Raw genomic sequence first — 17,265 nt, 5'->3', positions numbered from 1 at the left:
CCATAACCCAAACAGCTCTCAGCACTGCCACATTCGGGATCAGATTTTGACATGAGCTTTGGAGGGGACAACATACCCAAACTCTATCACTATCCTTTACCACCAACCTCAGGCTTTCCCTTCTCTGGGACACTTTCTCCAATCACTTCAGTCCCCCATTGATTTCTTTCTGTTGTAACAATGAATCCCTTAAACTTATATAGTGCCCTGAAATTTTCATGGTGCTTTCACACTTTCACATGCCTTATCTTGTTTTCTCAACAGCTTTGTAAAGCACATACAGCAGAGATTATGATGTCACCATAGGTGAGGAAACTGAAAACTCAGAGAGGCCAAATGACACACCCACCATCACTCAAGACTCAAACTTTGGGCTTCTGATCCCACAGCAGCACTTCCTTTCCCCACCCTGCCATGCTTCTCAGTAACTACTACATGTCAAGTCAGCAAGTCGTAACTTAGAACCAGTTGGTAAAGTTTTTGGTGTGTTAGTGTTATCACTCCATCTACATATACAAAAAGTTTCAAGAGGGAAGGGATGGTGTTGTATACTAATTTGAATTTCCCAAAATATTTAATACCATATGGGAACCTCAAGAAATATTCAATAAATGCTTGTTGATTGATAAAAAATCCTACTACTGGCATGCCTGTAAAAGATAGGAACCTCCATTTCTATCTTTTGGAAGTTTGATCATTTTCAAAAAAGTACAAACCACCTTTCAGTATTTTTTCACACCTATTCATCTTTCTCCTCCTCTTTCCTGTCCTTTATGGGTTCCAAAACCCACAATGCCATTTGGAAGAACAATTTGGAAGCTTATGAGAAAGAGGACCAATAAATAGAAGCTAAATATATGATTCTTTTATAACTGTTTGGTCTGTGTTACTAATAGAGAAATGAAGACAAGTTTTTGTTTTTTTTTTATAACTTTGAAAAAGAAAATGTTTATAGTTCAAGGATATTAACAAAAATATAATCATTACAAAAAATGAATCTAATTTTTAGAATTAACAGTTATCTCTATGATTCTGTCAATAATTTCTCTCCTAATTTGAAACACTCTAGATTACTGCTTCTCAAAATTTAGGAAACAACCTAAATATCCAACAGGAGAGTAGGTAAAGAAATTGTAGTATATCCATACAATGGAATACTGCTGCATAATAAAAGAGAATAAACTATGGCTATGTGCCACAACATGAATGAATCTCAGCAAAATTATGCTGAATGAAAAAAGACTATATTATGATTTTATTCATATAATATTCTCAGAAATCAAAGATACTCTTTAGTGACAAAAAGCAGATCACTGGTTGCCTGGGCTCAGTAGGAGGGAGGGATTAGAAAGAGATGTAAGAAAAAAAAAAAAGAAAAGAAAGAGATGTAAGGAAACTTTTGGCAATGATGGATATGTTCATTATTTTATTATGGTGATAGTTTCATGGGTGTATACATATATCAAAACTTAACCAAAAAATTAAAAAATAAATAAAAGACTTACATTGACAGGAAACCACATGTAGGAACCCTTTTCAGGATACATGAACATTCCATATTCTGGCTTGGTCATCTCTTCAAATACACAATGGAAGAACTCTGAACTGACCCCTCCACGCTCAGGACCAATCTCTTTAATAAATTCAACCTAAGGGAAGACAAGACAGTCCTGGGTCCTGATTGAAAATACAATGCTTTGATCTTTATGGGAAAGTTTTAAACCTCTAATGACCATTCCCGCGGTCACTACAATTACCAGAGTCATACACCCCTTACCTCCTTGCAATCTGAGCTCCCTTAATTTGCTGCTAAGCAGAGGAAGCCACAAACCTACTTATCCTCAGATTGTTGTATAATGTGAGTGCATGTATCCTTTATACCACTATATGTACCAAGCGAAGGGGACGCTAGTAAGACAGCACTCACCAGTGATGCTGACCAGTGTCCCGCAGCAAGTTTTGATGTGCATCAAACCCCTGAGCCACTAAATTCCCAGATTATTCTATCTCGTTGTCTATCTTCATCTGAGCATTCATACTTCACAACCTTGGCTACAGTCAACAACTATTTGTTTTCTCCTGCCTGTACCCTCATTAGGGCTTCTGCTAAATAGCCCACCCAGCCAGTCTGGGTGTGAGACCACTGCAGGAACCATCAAACCTGATTGCCCATAGCCCTTAGGTAAGAAATTAATATTAACCAACTCGTCTTTATAAAAATGGATTTTGTGGCTCAGTACTATCTTGGTTTCCCCCTACATCTCTACTCCTTTTTTACGTCTTTTTCTAGCTAATTTCCTTTTATCTTTCTAATGTAAGCATCACTAAGCTTCCTTTCACAGATTTTTGTTCTTTTTCTACTCTCTGCCTGGAAGATCTTATCTGCTGCCACTTTGATCAACTCCTTGGCCACAGACCATCATGTCTAAGAGCCTGCTTCACATTCCCATCTGGATATCTCCAAAACAAATTAAGCTTACTTCTGATTTTCTAATTTCTGCTCATTTACACTAGCAAGTGTGCCTATGCCATGGTCAGGACTCAGTCATAATGGGCCCTGACAACCTTGTCTTGTTCAGAATCTGTACTTTGATAGGTGGTTAGAGTGCAGTCTTGTAACACCGAGGTCAAGCATTTAGATCCCTGTATTGGCCAGCCACACATGCACTATATATATATATATATATATATATATATATATATATATATATATATATATATATATTAGGGAGAATAACTTTCTACTGATTGCCTCACAGTTAAGATTTAAAGAAAAATAGGTGCAGAGAGAGACATACAATTAGAAAATCTGGCCTATAAAATAGTTTGTTTTCTATTGGAGACCCATGCTGGGAAATCCCTCTCCTATCTGAGCCCCACCCTCCAGGTTCTGTTTTCTCTGAGAGCCTAACTCTTCCCCTCATGGCTGATAGCAGTTAAACTGCAGATCTGTAAAATAAATTATTGTTATTTTAAGCCATTAAGCTTTGGGATGGTTCATTATGCAGCATTTTTGAGCTATAAGTAACTAAAAGTTAACTCATAACCCAACGTACAATTAAATATCCCATTGCTGTTCTCTGAAGGATAAGAGGGGAATTTGGAAACTATAAGACTGATAACCATAGTTGCAAATGCAGACTATTAAGATAGCTTTTATTACATTATATGAATGTTTCCCTCCACAGCAGAAAAAATGTTCAATGACACTTTTTATTATACCTCTAATGCTTTCTGAAGGTCAGTGACTTCAACTTGGTTTAACTGACGCAGAGCATCTTCAACCAGGTGACTTCGTCTGACTCTAAGTATAAATGTGGGTGATGGAGGGAATTCATTCATTCTTTGTACAATCGTTTCCATGCAATTCGGGTTTGCTGTGTTTTGTAACCCCTGGAAAAAGAAATATTTTAGCTGGATTCTCCTTTTTACCTCACAGGAATCCCAGGGATTATTTAATACTTGAAATAAACATATTTTGCGTAGCATAAACAATCCCGCCATTACGTATATGCTCACATTGTAATTATTTAAGAAAAAGGACATCGTATCTACACTATGGAAGATAAAGAGATCCAGAATTAGAGAAACTATGGCACCTAAGAATCATATATAGGGGATTAGTCACCACAGATGAACAGCTAAGTAATTTAAAGCTTTCTCGGATCACTTATCATAGAAACACGATCCTTAAAGGCAGTACTGGTATTGAACAGGCTGAGACATTTATCCACCATCAGTCTTAAGCAGCAGAGTGGTAGCACCATATTCCTCAGGAATATAAGGGCAGTTTAGGTGCTCAGGGATAATGTTAGCTGTAGGAAAAAGACAAGAGGAAGCTTTGTGGTCGTGGATGAGCCGGGCTGGGGTGGGTCCAGCCTAGGCAGCGCTCACGGAGCCCTTGCCCAGCGCACCGTTCACCGTCCTGCCCTCCTCCACGCTTTGCTTCCTGCCTGCACTCTCACATTTAGGAGCTTGAGTCTCGGACAAAGGTGTGCATTCCTTGTATGGTCATTCCAGTTCTGCTCAGGATCTACAAAAAACTCCTGGAGCCATACATATACCTTCTGATTTCTCCTTTTGTTAGTTGCATATGGCCTAGAAAAGCTGTACAGGAATCCAATGATAGAAATAAAGGCAAAGCAGATAATAATGGTGTGGACATGAATGGATAACCAACAAAAGGGCCATCAGAAACCTGAAGACTGAAGCGATTTTCCCAAAGGATCTCATTGTTTTGAAAATGGACCCAATAATATGAATCACCTTTGTAGTTGTCTCTGACCTTTTTCTCTGAGCCCAGAATTCAGGATAGAAAGTTCAGATATTTACCTGATACTAATTAGGAAATACATGGTATTTATATTTAAAATATATATAGTTATATTTAATGACCTCATTCCTGAGTTCCTTTTTCACTAATATAGCTTTCATTTCTATTACTGCAGTTTTAATAATATGAATAAATAGAAGGTTTGTGCCAGTACACACTCTGTCACTGAATCTGTACTTAAAAATTCTTGTGCCCCTAGCATTTATTCACATGAATTTGACTGCAGTTTGCTCTAATTTCTTTAGGCTTTTCTACTTTGAGTGGAGTACAATTTTCCTGTGAGACTGTGCTGTGAAGGTACTCTGAAGGATAGAGTTTTGAGAGATGATAATGATGTGAAACATAAAAATGTAATCACTGTCCAACACAAAGGAGCAGCTTACCCATGAGAGTAGTAATTACTAGTTATTGCTCTGAGGAAGACAGAAAATAAATAGGGAAATAGGGGAAACTTCTCTGAAAAACAAAACATCTTTTACATAAATGTCTAATATATATTATAAAATTCTAATTCTTGTTTCATTCCTTTTACTGCTACAAGTATATTAAGCATTCGCTTAAAAAAAAAAAAGACAAGAGGAAAGACTTGCTCAGAGAGGATCTGCTCCTCTTCTTCAAATAACTATAATTCATCTACCCCATCTCTATGGCAACTCTCTAAAAATATGCCACAAGTGGCCTCATTTGATCTAGTATTGCTCCTGGCTACCCTAAATAGTACTTCTCTTTAGCTTTTCTGAATTCCCTCACCACTTTAGTCCCTGATTTTTGTTTCTGCTGAATTCCTTTGGATTAGAAATCTAGTGTTGGACTTGCTACTCTTGCTTTGACTTTCAACACTTCTAGAATATCACAAGGACAATAAAGGAGTATTGTGGACTCATCAACCCATGTAGCCCTTTAGGGGCCTGTCTTGCAATAGTGACAGCAAGATCAGGGAATAATAGCTATCCTATTGCAGGTTTCTAGGCAGGGAGTGTTTGCTCACATTGGCTTTCTACATGTACCTCATGTGCATGTGGCTCTGGGCTTGAGAAATCCCTGCCACAACTATGTACTGAGAAATTTATTTGCGTGATTACACTAGATACTTCTAGTTTTTCCTTAAGATGTTTTTTGGAAAGAATCTCCAGGTTTGTAGGGAAATATAACAAGTCCCATCTCTGGTTCTTTTTAGTGGTAGGTTATCTCCTGCTGTGTCCCATGAGTCTGCAGCATCAGCAATATTGACGGCTGAACAATACGTTCAGCGTGACAGGGAGTGGCCAGCAATGTTCTCCACTGGTTAAAGCAGAGAGAGGGGTCTGTACCTTCTCTTACCTAACCAAGAGCTGGACTGGAAACCTGCATTTATTTTATTTTCCAGCTTCTCTACTCCAGTTCTCTATACATTGATTTTCCCTTTGTACGCTGACACATTTGAATTGGTAACCCAGTTTGGAGCTTACATCTTAGATATGTCCATCATCTCTCCTTTGGAGAGCGCGATTGTGATGTCTACTTTCCAACTTCACTCATGACAACTACAAATAAGAGTTTTCTTGTCCTCAAAACTTTCCTAATCCTTCATAAAGTGGAACCTGCCTGGGTTCACTGTCCACTCAGCCCTCAACTTCTCACTAATGGAGTAGTCAGATTAGACAGAGAGAATCATTGCCATAGAAGAAAACACCATCAAGGGAAGGACTTGTTTAAGGGAAACATATGGGAAAGTTATGTTTGGGAAGAAAAGGCTTAGTTTATTTTCTACCTTTACCAGGGATGTTAGGAAAATAAAAACCATTTAATAATTGAAAGGAGAGCTGGCTGGTTAGCTCAGTTGGTTAGAGCATGGTGCTGATAACACCAGGATTCAGGATTTCATCCCTGTACTGGCCAGCTGCCAATAAATAAATAAATAAAAGGATTAAGAAACAAAAGGAGATGACCTGGTCAAATCTATTTGTAAACATGCTGATAACAGACACCAATAATAGTAACTAGAGGGAGAGTCCTTATCTATGGAGTGCTGGTAGCAGGATATACCCTATCTGTCTAGGTAGTTTATTAATAAATAAACCTGAAATTTATGGATTTACAGGGCATGGCACATTGGACAATGGCATGTAAGCTATATAATTAATAGGGTATAAAAAAGGAATGTTTTATAACTGAAATGGCTCCTTTTGTGCATGTGATGTCCCAGACTTTCCTGTGCTTCACCCAGATGATCTGTATCCTTTAAATTATTAATAAAAGTAATGGGTATGATTCCTGTGAGTCTTTACAGTATAAACATCACAGATAAATAGATAGAAACCTTTCCTGAGGAATGACTTAGAAAACTTCAGAAATAAAAAAATTGTTGGAAATTCTTTAGAATATGTCTGGGGGATGAGCATGATATACACTTGAGAACTAAGGCTGATGGCAAAAAAAGAAACAAAATAGTATGTAAATGTTATGTGGGAATAATACAACTACCAGAAAAGGAGTTGAAGGGTGAAAGGAGCAGAAGGGTGAGAGCAGAATAAACTAATTGACTGACTCACAGGCATTATGTTGAAATAAAAGAATATCAGTTGGAGCTTATAAATCAAGCTCCAAGAAGCTTAAGGAGACACACAAATCCAAAGACTGATACTAAGAACATAGTAGTAACTAAAATTGGATAGAGGAGGAGAGGGAAAGTAGAGAGAAGGAATAGTTTATTAGGCAGTTTCAGTATTGCTCACAGTAGGAAAACAAGGGATACTATATATAAAAAAGTGAGGACTACGACATTAAATAATAAGAAATTCAAATTAAACTGAAATTTTATGATTCCTCACCAAATTGGAAAAGATCACAAAGCTTGGTAATACTTTGCATTGGTGAGAGCATGTGAAAGAGGTATTTGCAAACTCTATGTAGGGTAACTTGGCAACATCAAATAATTAAAAAGAAAGGTCTAAGCATTATTCTGTCTTCCTATGTGAATGGTTTCTAACCATTTTAGGGTAACCAAATACCCTGATTGATAAGGAAATGCTCTTCTTTACAGAATTCCAGTTAATGACTCTGAAAAGAATGATAGGCTTACAAATACTGTCATATTGCCAATCTTAATGAAAATAATGTATGAAAGTATTAAATAAAAAATTGATGAGAACATTACAAGGGAAGAATTATGTGGTCACCACATGAACCCGCTGATGAACCTCAGCATGAACAAGAGTGAGACAATGAGCAATAATGCACCAACATATGGAGATGGGGAAAGAAATTGGGCCTGGGATTTGCCTTAAAATACTTTAGCAAAAACAGTAACAACTACAAAAACAACAAAGGTGATAGATGAATAAAGTGTTGCAAAATGTTGATAACTAATCAATCTTGGTGATGGGGTTCATTATGTCATTATCACTACTTAATATATGTTTGAAATTTTTCATACGTACCATCATCTTTATATATGAATTAGCTCGCAATAATTTAATTTTGGATAACAAATTGAAGATAAATGGAAAGTCACTGAAAATAACAGGACTGGGGTTTTTTGCAGTTACCTAAAAAAAAAAATAATAGTTTTGATAATTAAAAAAAAGAAAAAAACTTTATTCCTTTACCTTATCACGTTAAATTATTTCTCTCTATACTTTTTGGCATATGTTTTTAAGAATCCAAATGACCTAGAAACAAATTTCCAAGAAAATGCATTTGTTTTGTGAGGGAAAGATGTTTAAATTTTTAGTAATCGTCTAATTTAGCAAATTCAGCATTACAATGAGAAAATGTTCAAATCTTGATTTATCAAGGGATATCTACCCAGCTACCACAGTAAGATGTCCCCTTTCAAGTATGAAAATTTCCATAAAAAATATTATTCTTACCAGGTTGTTATTCCGAAGATACAGTCTTTGTCTCTCTGAATAAAAGTTCAACAAGTTCGAGAGTTCATTTATGTTGAAAGTATTTTCTGGCAGTAGACAGTTAGCTTTGTTTACCTTAAAGAAAACATGACTTGTGAATTTCATTTTCTATTGATAAATGATTTAATCTATAATATGTATTATACATATATAATAGTATGGCTATTACATAGATAGTTAAAATAGAAGTCTACAAAGTGAAAACATTTGTCATTGATGAAGTAGAATTCTATAAAATTTCCATTTTCTGACCTATAATATCTCCAGTTTTCATAAGGAAATATTGTTAAAGATATAAGATGTTGGATCCCTGTTCCAGCCAGCTGCTGGAAAGAAAAAAAAAAAATTCAAACCTGTAATTTTAGAAACTTCCCACAAAGAAATCTCCCGATCCAAAAGGGTTCACAGATTAATTCTTACAATCATCTAAGGAAAATAATGCCAATATTATATAATCTCTTCCACTGAATAAAAATAGAATATGTCCTAGATCAGTTCATGAGACCAGCACCAGCTAAATCAGAAACCTGAGAGGGACATTATGAGAAAGTAAAACAACAGATGAATCTCATTCATGAACATGTATACAAATATTCTAAACAAAATATTAGCAAACTGAATCTTTGAGATCTATATCTATAAAACATCTTGAGCAAGTTGGGTTAATTCAAGCAGGCAAGCTTAGTTTAACAGCTGAAACTCTTTGTATTTTGCCATCATACACAGAAAAAGCATTTTTAATATCACTTTGTGGTTTTGATTTACATTTCCCTGATGGCTAATGATGTTCAGAATCATTTCATATGCTTATTGACCATTTGTGTATCTTTTTGGAGAGGTTTCTATTCAGAACTTTTGCCCATTTTTAAAAAAGACTCTTAGCAAACTAGAAATAGAATGGAATTTTCCTAATCTTTTTTTAAAGGTATAGACAGAAATGCCACAGCAAAACATAATCTTAATGTTTTCCCTTTGAGATCACAACAAGATTGTAAAACATTATACTGGAAGTCCTAGATAAGTAAAGAAAAAGAAAAGGAAGAAATAAAACTTATTATTCTCAAGCTATATGACTGTATGCAGAGAAGTACAAATAATCAACAGGTTAGTATTAATAGAAAATTTAGAAAGATTGCTAAAAACAAGGTTAATATACAAAACTTACTGCATTTCTATACACCGAAGACAAACAGAAATTTAACTTTTAAAAGAAAAAGTAGATAAATTAAATTTCATCAAAATTAAAAACATTTGTGCTTTAAAAGACACCATCAAGAAAGTGAAAAGATAACACAGAATGGGAGAAAATATTAGCAAATTATATATTTCATAAGGGACTTAAGACAAATAAACCATTTTAAAAATGGGCAAAAGATCTGAATAGACACTTCTCCAAAAAGATACACAAATGGTCAATAAGCATATGAAATGATTCTCAACATCACTAGCCATCAGGGAAACGTAAATCAAAACCTCAAAGTGATATAATTTCTCACCCACTAGGATGACTATAATTAAAATGACAGGTAATAACAAGTGTTGACAAGACTATAGAAAAAACACAACTCTTATACATTGCTGGTGGGAAAACAAAATGATGCTGTCACTTTGGAAAATGGTCTGGCAGTTCTTCATGAGATTAAACTAGAGTTGCCATATGGCACAAAAACTTGTACACAAATATAAATAGCAGCATTATTCATAAGAGTCAAAAAGTGGAAATTACCCAAATATTCATCAGGTGAGGAAAGGATAAATAAAATGTGATATTCCATATAGTGAATTATTTATTATTCATCAATGGAAAGGAATAAAGTACTCATTACATGCTACAAAATGGATGAACCTTGAAAACATTATGCTAAGTGAAAGAAGGCAGTCACAAAAGAACACATCGTGTGTGATTCCATTTATATCAAATGTCCAGAATAGGCAAAATTTGTAGAGACAGAAAGTAGATTAGTGATTGCCTAGAGCTGGGGCAGAGGTGAGAGGATTGGGAGTGACTGCTAATGGGTACAAGGGCTTCTTTTTGGGTGACGAAAATGTTCTAAAGCTGATTGTAGTGAAGGTTGCACAACTCTGAAAATACTAAAAACTATTCCATTGTACATTTTAAATGGTGAATTGTATATGTAAATTATATCTCAATAAAGCTGTTTAAAAAAGACATACAATCACGCAAAAATATCAGGCATTCAGGAATTAATCTAATAGAAGACTGCAAGACTTCTACATAGAAAACTATAAAATATTATTGTAAGAAATTATAGAAGGCCTAAATAAATGAAGAGCTATATCATGATCAGACTTGGAAGACTCGATATTGTAAAGTTGTCTTCTCTCCCTAATTGTTCTTTAGATTTAATTCAATACCAGGTCAAAAATGTAATCAAAATCCCAACAGATGGAATTTGTGGAATAACAAGTTAATTTTAAAGTTTACATTTAAGAGCAACAACAATACTAAACAAAATTAAAAAGTTGAAAGACTTTACCACTTATCTATATTTATTATAATGATACAGTAACTAGGACAGTGTTGTACTGGTATAAGGTTAGATGAACAGACCCATGGCTAAATGTGTACTTGATTTTCAACACAGGCAATACTATAGAGCACCAGGGAAAGAGATGTACTTTATTAAGAAGTAAAAGTAACCTAGAAGAAAAAAAAAGTTAGATGTAAGAAACAGCGTCCTGCCATGATGCCCTGTATATAGTAAGAGAGAATGAAACCCTATTTACTGGGACTACCACTTAAAGCAGAATGAGGACAATGTAACCAAGCCCTGTGACTTGTGGACACCACTGACTCCAGGCAGCCCTACTAGAATAGACTTTGCACTCTGGTGACCGCCCCCCCCAGTGTTAACAGGGCCACAGAGCATGTGGACACCAAATCCTAGTGGCCTCACCTGATCTTCCTTTAGTAGGATTTAACAAATATTCTGATATGGACAGTTAAGAGTCAAATGATGTGACACAGTCCTCTGGGAACTTTCTCATCTTTGATTCTTTTTATTTAATTTTTACTAAACTATAACACACATTCAGTAAGTGCACAAACCTTTTTTTTTTTTTTTTTTTTGTGGTGGCTGGCTAGTACAGGGATTAAAACTCATGACCTTGGTGTCACAAGGCTGTGCTCTAACCAACTAAGCAACCACCCAAGCCCTGAGTGCATAAATCTTAAATGCACAGCTTGGTGAGTTTTTACGCATACATACACTTGGGTAAGTACTGAACACGTGAAGACATTGGACATTCCGGCAGCCCACAAGTGGCTCCCCCATGATCCTTCCAAGTCAATTGCCCACCCCACCAAGAGGTAACACCATTTTGATTTCTATCATTATAGATTAGCTTTGACTATCTCAAGTTTATGTAAAAGAAGTCATAGAGCCCATAATCTTTTGTGTAAGTCTTTTGCTCATCATTATGTTGATGAGATTCATCCATGTTGTTTCATATTGCGTGAGCAGTATCCTCAGTGTACTTAATGAAAGTCCATTACAAATCACCTTAAGTCCTCATAAAGTTTCTCACTTTTTAAATCCCCACTTATTTTATGCTAAACTTTTCTCTTTTATACATCACTTTAAAAATATTTGACTCCTCATGATTCTTATTTGACTTCTTAAGACTCCAACTGGCTAAGACCTAACGGGTTTTGATTTAATAAAATGTTATATACATTCCTTTAGATGAACCCTTACCTTATACACTTCTTTCATCATTCCTAGAAGAACTTTAACATTACGGTGACCCTGATCAGTTCCAATCCAACGAAGTAGTTGAGAGATGATGGCTGTTTTAAGCATCTGGACCAGTGTGTTCAGAGAAGATTCTTGCAGAGATGCCCAACATTTCTCTGAGGGGTATAAAATCAGTCATGATAAACATGGTCTCCCCCTTGCCCCCTAGATCCCTCAGTTTTTACTGGGTTCTTTAATGTAAGAAATACATAATATTTTCCATTTCTCATGGCATAGCTCATAAAGTATCTTTTCTAAGGATATCACCCTGGACAACACTTATTACTCACAGATGTGGGAAAAAAACTTTTCCCCTGATTAAGTATCATTAGAATTAAAAGCTCAAATTCAGAATTTGAAGAAATTTATTAATGTTTCACATTTATGCTTAATTAATTGACTTCATGGTTTTTAAACTGACAGTTTTATAGGGTATCTATAAGGCCTGAAAACATCATAGGTGAACACATGCACACACACAGTGTCATCAGAATATTTTAATCTGTAAAAAATGAAATAATATTATCTTTGTTTTCAAATTTTATGAATACCTGGTACATCGATATTTATTTATTTGTTTGTTTGTTTGTTTATATTTTTTGGCAGCTGGACAGTATGGGGATCTGAACCTTTGACACTGGTGTTATATTAAATACTCAATAACTATATAATTTAATACTACTGAGATTGCAACCTGGATTTTGGTACCTTTAAAAGACAGTTCTCTGAAAACAAAACTATCAAATGTTAAAATACAGGCTAATGTAATTACAACGGAATTACCCAAAAGCATGAAAAGCAGATCAATGTAGCAGGGTAAAGATTCCATAAATGGACCCAAATACACACGATATTTTAGTATATGATAAAGGTGGTATTGCATATTAGTGGGAATGAAACAGATCATTTAATAAATGTGGGACAACTGGAAACTGATCCAGAAAAAAAATAAATTTCAACCAAGATAAATTCCATATGAATCAAAGATTTAAACATAAAAATGCAATAATAAAAGTTATAATAAGTACATGGGAATTTTTTAAAATTCCAGAGTGACATAGGCTTTTTGAAGTATGACCCCCAAAACCCAGAAGTCATAAAGAACATATTAATGTAGTAGGCTGCATAAAGTATTTTTTTAAATTATGCATGGCAAAAATAACACAAAGTAAAAAAAATTTTTTTTAAATAGGTTAAGGAAAAAAATACGTGGAATTCATATTATTAATAAAGGGTTAATTGCTTTACTAGTTCAAAAGTTCCTAAAATAAAATAGAAGACTACTAACAACCAATGGAAAAAGGGAAGAATCAATAGTTCACAGAATATGATACACAAATGGATATGAGATATGAGATATAAGAAAACCAGCACAACCTCATTCACAATAAGAAAACTTCAAATTAAAATTAAGAGAGTTTTTGCTTTGTTTTGTTTTTCAGAACAGCACAGGTTAAAATTTGGTAACACTTGAAAAGTATGCGGGCTGATACTTTCATATTTATTGATGAAGTGTAAATTGGTACATCCTCTGTCAGGCCTGCAGTGCTGCCCAACTCCAAGGGTGCAACTTATGTAGACTACAGTGTGAATGGTGGCCACTTAAAGTTGGGTGATACGGTGGCCTGGAACTCTGTGGAGGGTCCTTGGGCAAAACGTTTCAAAATAAAAATGCACATACAACTTGACCCAGTAATTTTGCTTCCTGGAATTTTTTCTGCATGCACAAATTTATATATGTACAAAGAAATATGCATGTTAGCACTGTTATAAAAGCAAAAGAGTAAAAATCACTATCCATAATAATATCCTCCCAATAGAATATTCTTCAGCCATTAGATAGAATGAGGTGGTTTTGTAGGTCCTGTAACGGAATGATCTCCACAACATACTGTTAAGTGGGAAGAAACAAGTTGCTGAAGAAGAATGTAAATTGCTGCCAAAAAAAAAAAAAAGAAAAAAGGGAAGAATACATTTGTATGTGCTTATATATGAGTATAGAGAATATCTTTAGAAGGTTGCACGAGAAACTAGAATCAGCCTTCTGCGAGGGGAACTGAGTGGCTTATATTTCACTGTACAATACTTTGTACCTTTTAAGCTTTGGACCTTCAACATAAGCTCAAGATTGTAAATGGACTTTCTACGTATTGAGAAAAATAAATAATAATAACACAAATTTTACATTTGTTTTTCATCACCTCTGGTCAAAATGTCTAAAGTCTTAAAACAACAGGAGCAAAAGTTTTAAAGCATGGATTTATTTGGACTGGATACTCTGTAGTTTTCAAATTTACGTCAAAGCCGTGTCCAAGTATAAAAACTACACCTGCTGTGTTTGATAACAATAATGATTATAATAGCTTTAGATTTATTTTTTCGATAATTCACACACCATGTACTCAAATGTTTGTATATTTTGAAGTCTTCTATCCAAATTTTGCTACAACTTCTGCTTCAGACAGTGACTCTTATTGAGAGTACAGAAAAGGTGACAGAAAACTTACTCAGGACTGGTAAAGATTTGTCACTCATTTTACTAACAGCCTCTGCAAATGGAACCACCAGGCTTTCCCAGTTGTTAGAATCATGCATCACAGGACATTCTGGTAGCAGGAGAAAAACTTCTAAAGCTTCTTGGTAGGGAGACCAGCATGGAAGAGCTTTGAGCAAATTATCCCTGAGACATGTAGTTATCTGTGGTCGAAATAGGATCAGGAAAAGGGCCCAGGATATATTAGATACAGAGTACTGAGAAACAAGCTATGGGATCTGGGGTTTCATCCTACCATATTCAAATTGGAATAATCATTTAGTCTTTCTGAAACATATTGATGAAACTCCATGACTCCTTATATCCCAAATGCCTTGAGGTAGTCTATGAGAACCATCCTCCCCATTTTATATCAGGGTGCATGAAGGAAATAAAGTGAAATCACATGTGCATGGACACACTGAGTGAATTGTGATTTCAGAACTAATCCAAAAGCAATATTGTATACAGGTCACACCTAATTCCTCCTTCTAGAAGGAGCAGCTGTTACCCTCCACCCCTCCCCCACAAAATCCATTTCTTCCTGTCTTTTTTCCCCACATCTTAGTAAAAATTTTTCACAGCAAAAATAGCTGTGAATATTATTAATTTCACCTACAGGTAAGGTTTTAAAATAGGAAATATATAAAAACATACTAATGGGAATAATTTGTATGGAATTCTTTATATTTGTTTGAACATTCCTTGAGTACTCACCATGTGTCAGGTGATCTCGTGTAAATCAGTTTATTTAATCTTATTAATAATCATGTAAAGGCATAGGAAAATAGTATCACAAAGTCAAATAACTCCAACAATAATAGTGTCAAAAAAGTTAGATTTCTTTCAGTATATGACATCATATAGCATCTTTGATTTACTAATGTGCATAATGACTCCATAATAATATGCAGTTTTCCCAAAGTTATTTCATTGAGAACCCTTTTTCAAGGAGGTTTTTGTGAAACTAACGTTCTTTGGAACTCATACTGGGAATAGCACCCCAAGTTATTTCCCACATCACCTAAATAAATTCATTTTAAAAATATACTTGATAATATCTATTACACATTAAGGAACACTCTCCCGCTTCCCCTTCCAAATGTAGAGACCCACTTGGACCCACCAACTGGTATAAAGATTACTTTAAACTGAAGACACTTGAGATAGAGCTGGTGCAGAAAAGCCTTTTTGGAGCGTCCCTTATCTGACTAAAGCACAGCCTTCCGAGAATGAAGCTGCTGCAAATCCCCTCTCGGGGAGCTTCACTACCAGGAAGGAGAACACTCACCAGACTGCTCACACCTGGATGAGAAACTGCATAAGCAAACATCACAAACTTCATATCTCCCATTTGTCCCCATAAAAGCCCATTTAGTCTTCCCATAGGAACTCTTTCTCCCTCTCCCCTTCCACTATTAAGTTGGTATATAAATCCTTATCCTAGCTGTTCAAGGAGACTCTTCATCTGAATGCTCCCATATGCCAGTGAATAAAACTTGTTTTCTTTTCTCCTATGCTATAAACTGAATGTGTCCCCCCAAATTCATATGTTGAAATTCTAGCCCCCAATGTGATGGTTTTAAGAGGTGGACCTTTGGTAGGTGATTAGGTATGAGGGTGGAGCCCTCATGAATGGGATTAGTGCCCTTATAAAAGAAACCCCAGAGAACTTCCTTGCCCCTTCTGCCATGCAAAAAACAGTCATCTATGAACCTAGAAGTGGGCCCTCACAAGACACCAAACCTGCTGGTGCCTTGAACTTGGACTTCTCAGCCTCCAGAACTGAGAGAAATAAATTTCTGTAGTTTACAAGCCACATGGTCTATGGTATTTTGTTATAGCAGCCCAAAAGAATGAAGACATCCTGTTAATCTGTCTATTGTTAATTTGAAGGCCCCAATTCCCCAACACATACTCAAACCTAAATTGATAGAGGAAAAGTTTTCCTCCCAATACAACCTGGAATCACATAACATTAAACTGAAATAGACCTTTAAAATGAACATAACTTACGGGTAAAGAAAATGTGACCCAAAGAGAAGGGGATATTCAGAAGCAGATATTCATCTCAAATAGATGTGAGGTTCATCTCAAAATAGAGAATGGGCTTTTCAGTCTCCCAGTCCAAGATAAGATTATCCTGCTTCCCAAACCAATGCTATTTTCATACGTCATGTTAGAGATTATTTACCTCTTAAGCATTGTTTTTCTCATATTAAAAATAAAAATATTGTATCTATTGTACATTTAAGGGTTCAATAAGAAAATAAATGCCAACACCTAAAACAGTGTCTGAAATACAGTAACTTCATAATGAACACTAGCCCCTTTGCCTGTCCCAATCATAGTCCCCTCTCACTCAGCTCCCAACAAAATTACACTGCAATCATACTTGTTCCTATAAAGAAATTCTATTGTTCTATTTCTCAAATAAGTATTGGTTATTACCATGAAAGAAATCCATTCCTTTTCTGTTAACTTCTTGAAGGTATCTCCTGCCATTTGTAAGTCCACATCACTAACGATCTTTTCTCCAGTTTCTCTTTGGACACAAGAAATGTAAAAAAACACATAAACAGATGGAAAGGGCTATTTCCAAACGTCATATGTCATTACTTGTTTTTTATTTTATTATATTTAAGATATAAATTTTTTTCCTTAAACCTTGCTTCCTTCACAAAATAATCATCTTACTTGACACAAAAAAATTATTAATTTTATGTTCTCCTTGTTAAAAGAGAGTAGTTA

At 35.2% G+C, this 17,265-nt stretch overlaps 1 protein-coding gene across 2 annotated transcripts in view; it reads right to left on the bottom strand.

The window, feature by feature from the left end:
- The window catches only part of HERC6 (HECT and RLD domain containing E3 ubiquitin protein ligase family member 6), a 58,584-nt gene that overhangs the window by 6,547 nt on the left and 34,772 nt on the right, over positions 1-17,265 (bottom strand). Inside the window, exons 11-17 of one of the 2 annotated variants that reach the window (XM_063108611.1) lie at positions 16,966-17,059; positions 14,489-14,678; positions 11,943-12,097; positions 8,185-8,298; positions 7,753-7,860; positions 3,223-3,393; positions 1,506-1,649 (exon numbers count right to left, since the gene is read on the bottom strand). In XM_063108611.1, coding sequence (XP_062964681.1) covers positions 1,506-1,649; positions 3,223-3,393; positions 7,753-7,860; positions 8,185-8,298; positions 11,943-12,097; positions 14,489-14,678; positions 16,966-17,059 — 976 coding nt within the window. The remainder of the gene's footprint in view (positions 1-1,505; positions 1,650-3,222; positions 3,394-7,752; positions 7,861-8,184; positions 8,299-11,942; positions 12,098-14,488; positions 14,679-16,965; positions 17,060-17,265) is intronic. The other variant, XM_063108612.1, reaches the window with a different exon arrangement.

This window comes from Cynocephalus volans, chromosome 9 (assembly GCF_027409185.1).
Source record: "Cynocephalus volans isolate mCynVol1 chromosome 9, mCynVol1.pri, whole genome shotgun sequence".
NCBI lineage: Eukaryota > Metazoa > Chordata > Mammalia > Dermoptera > Cynocephalidae > Cynocephalus > Cynocephalus volans.
This window is presented reverse-complemented; position numbering and strand designations above follow the sequence as displayed.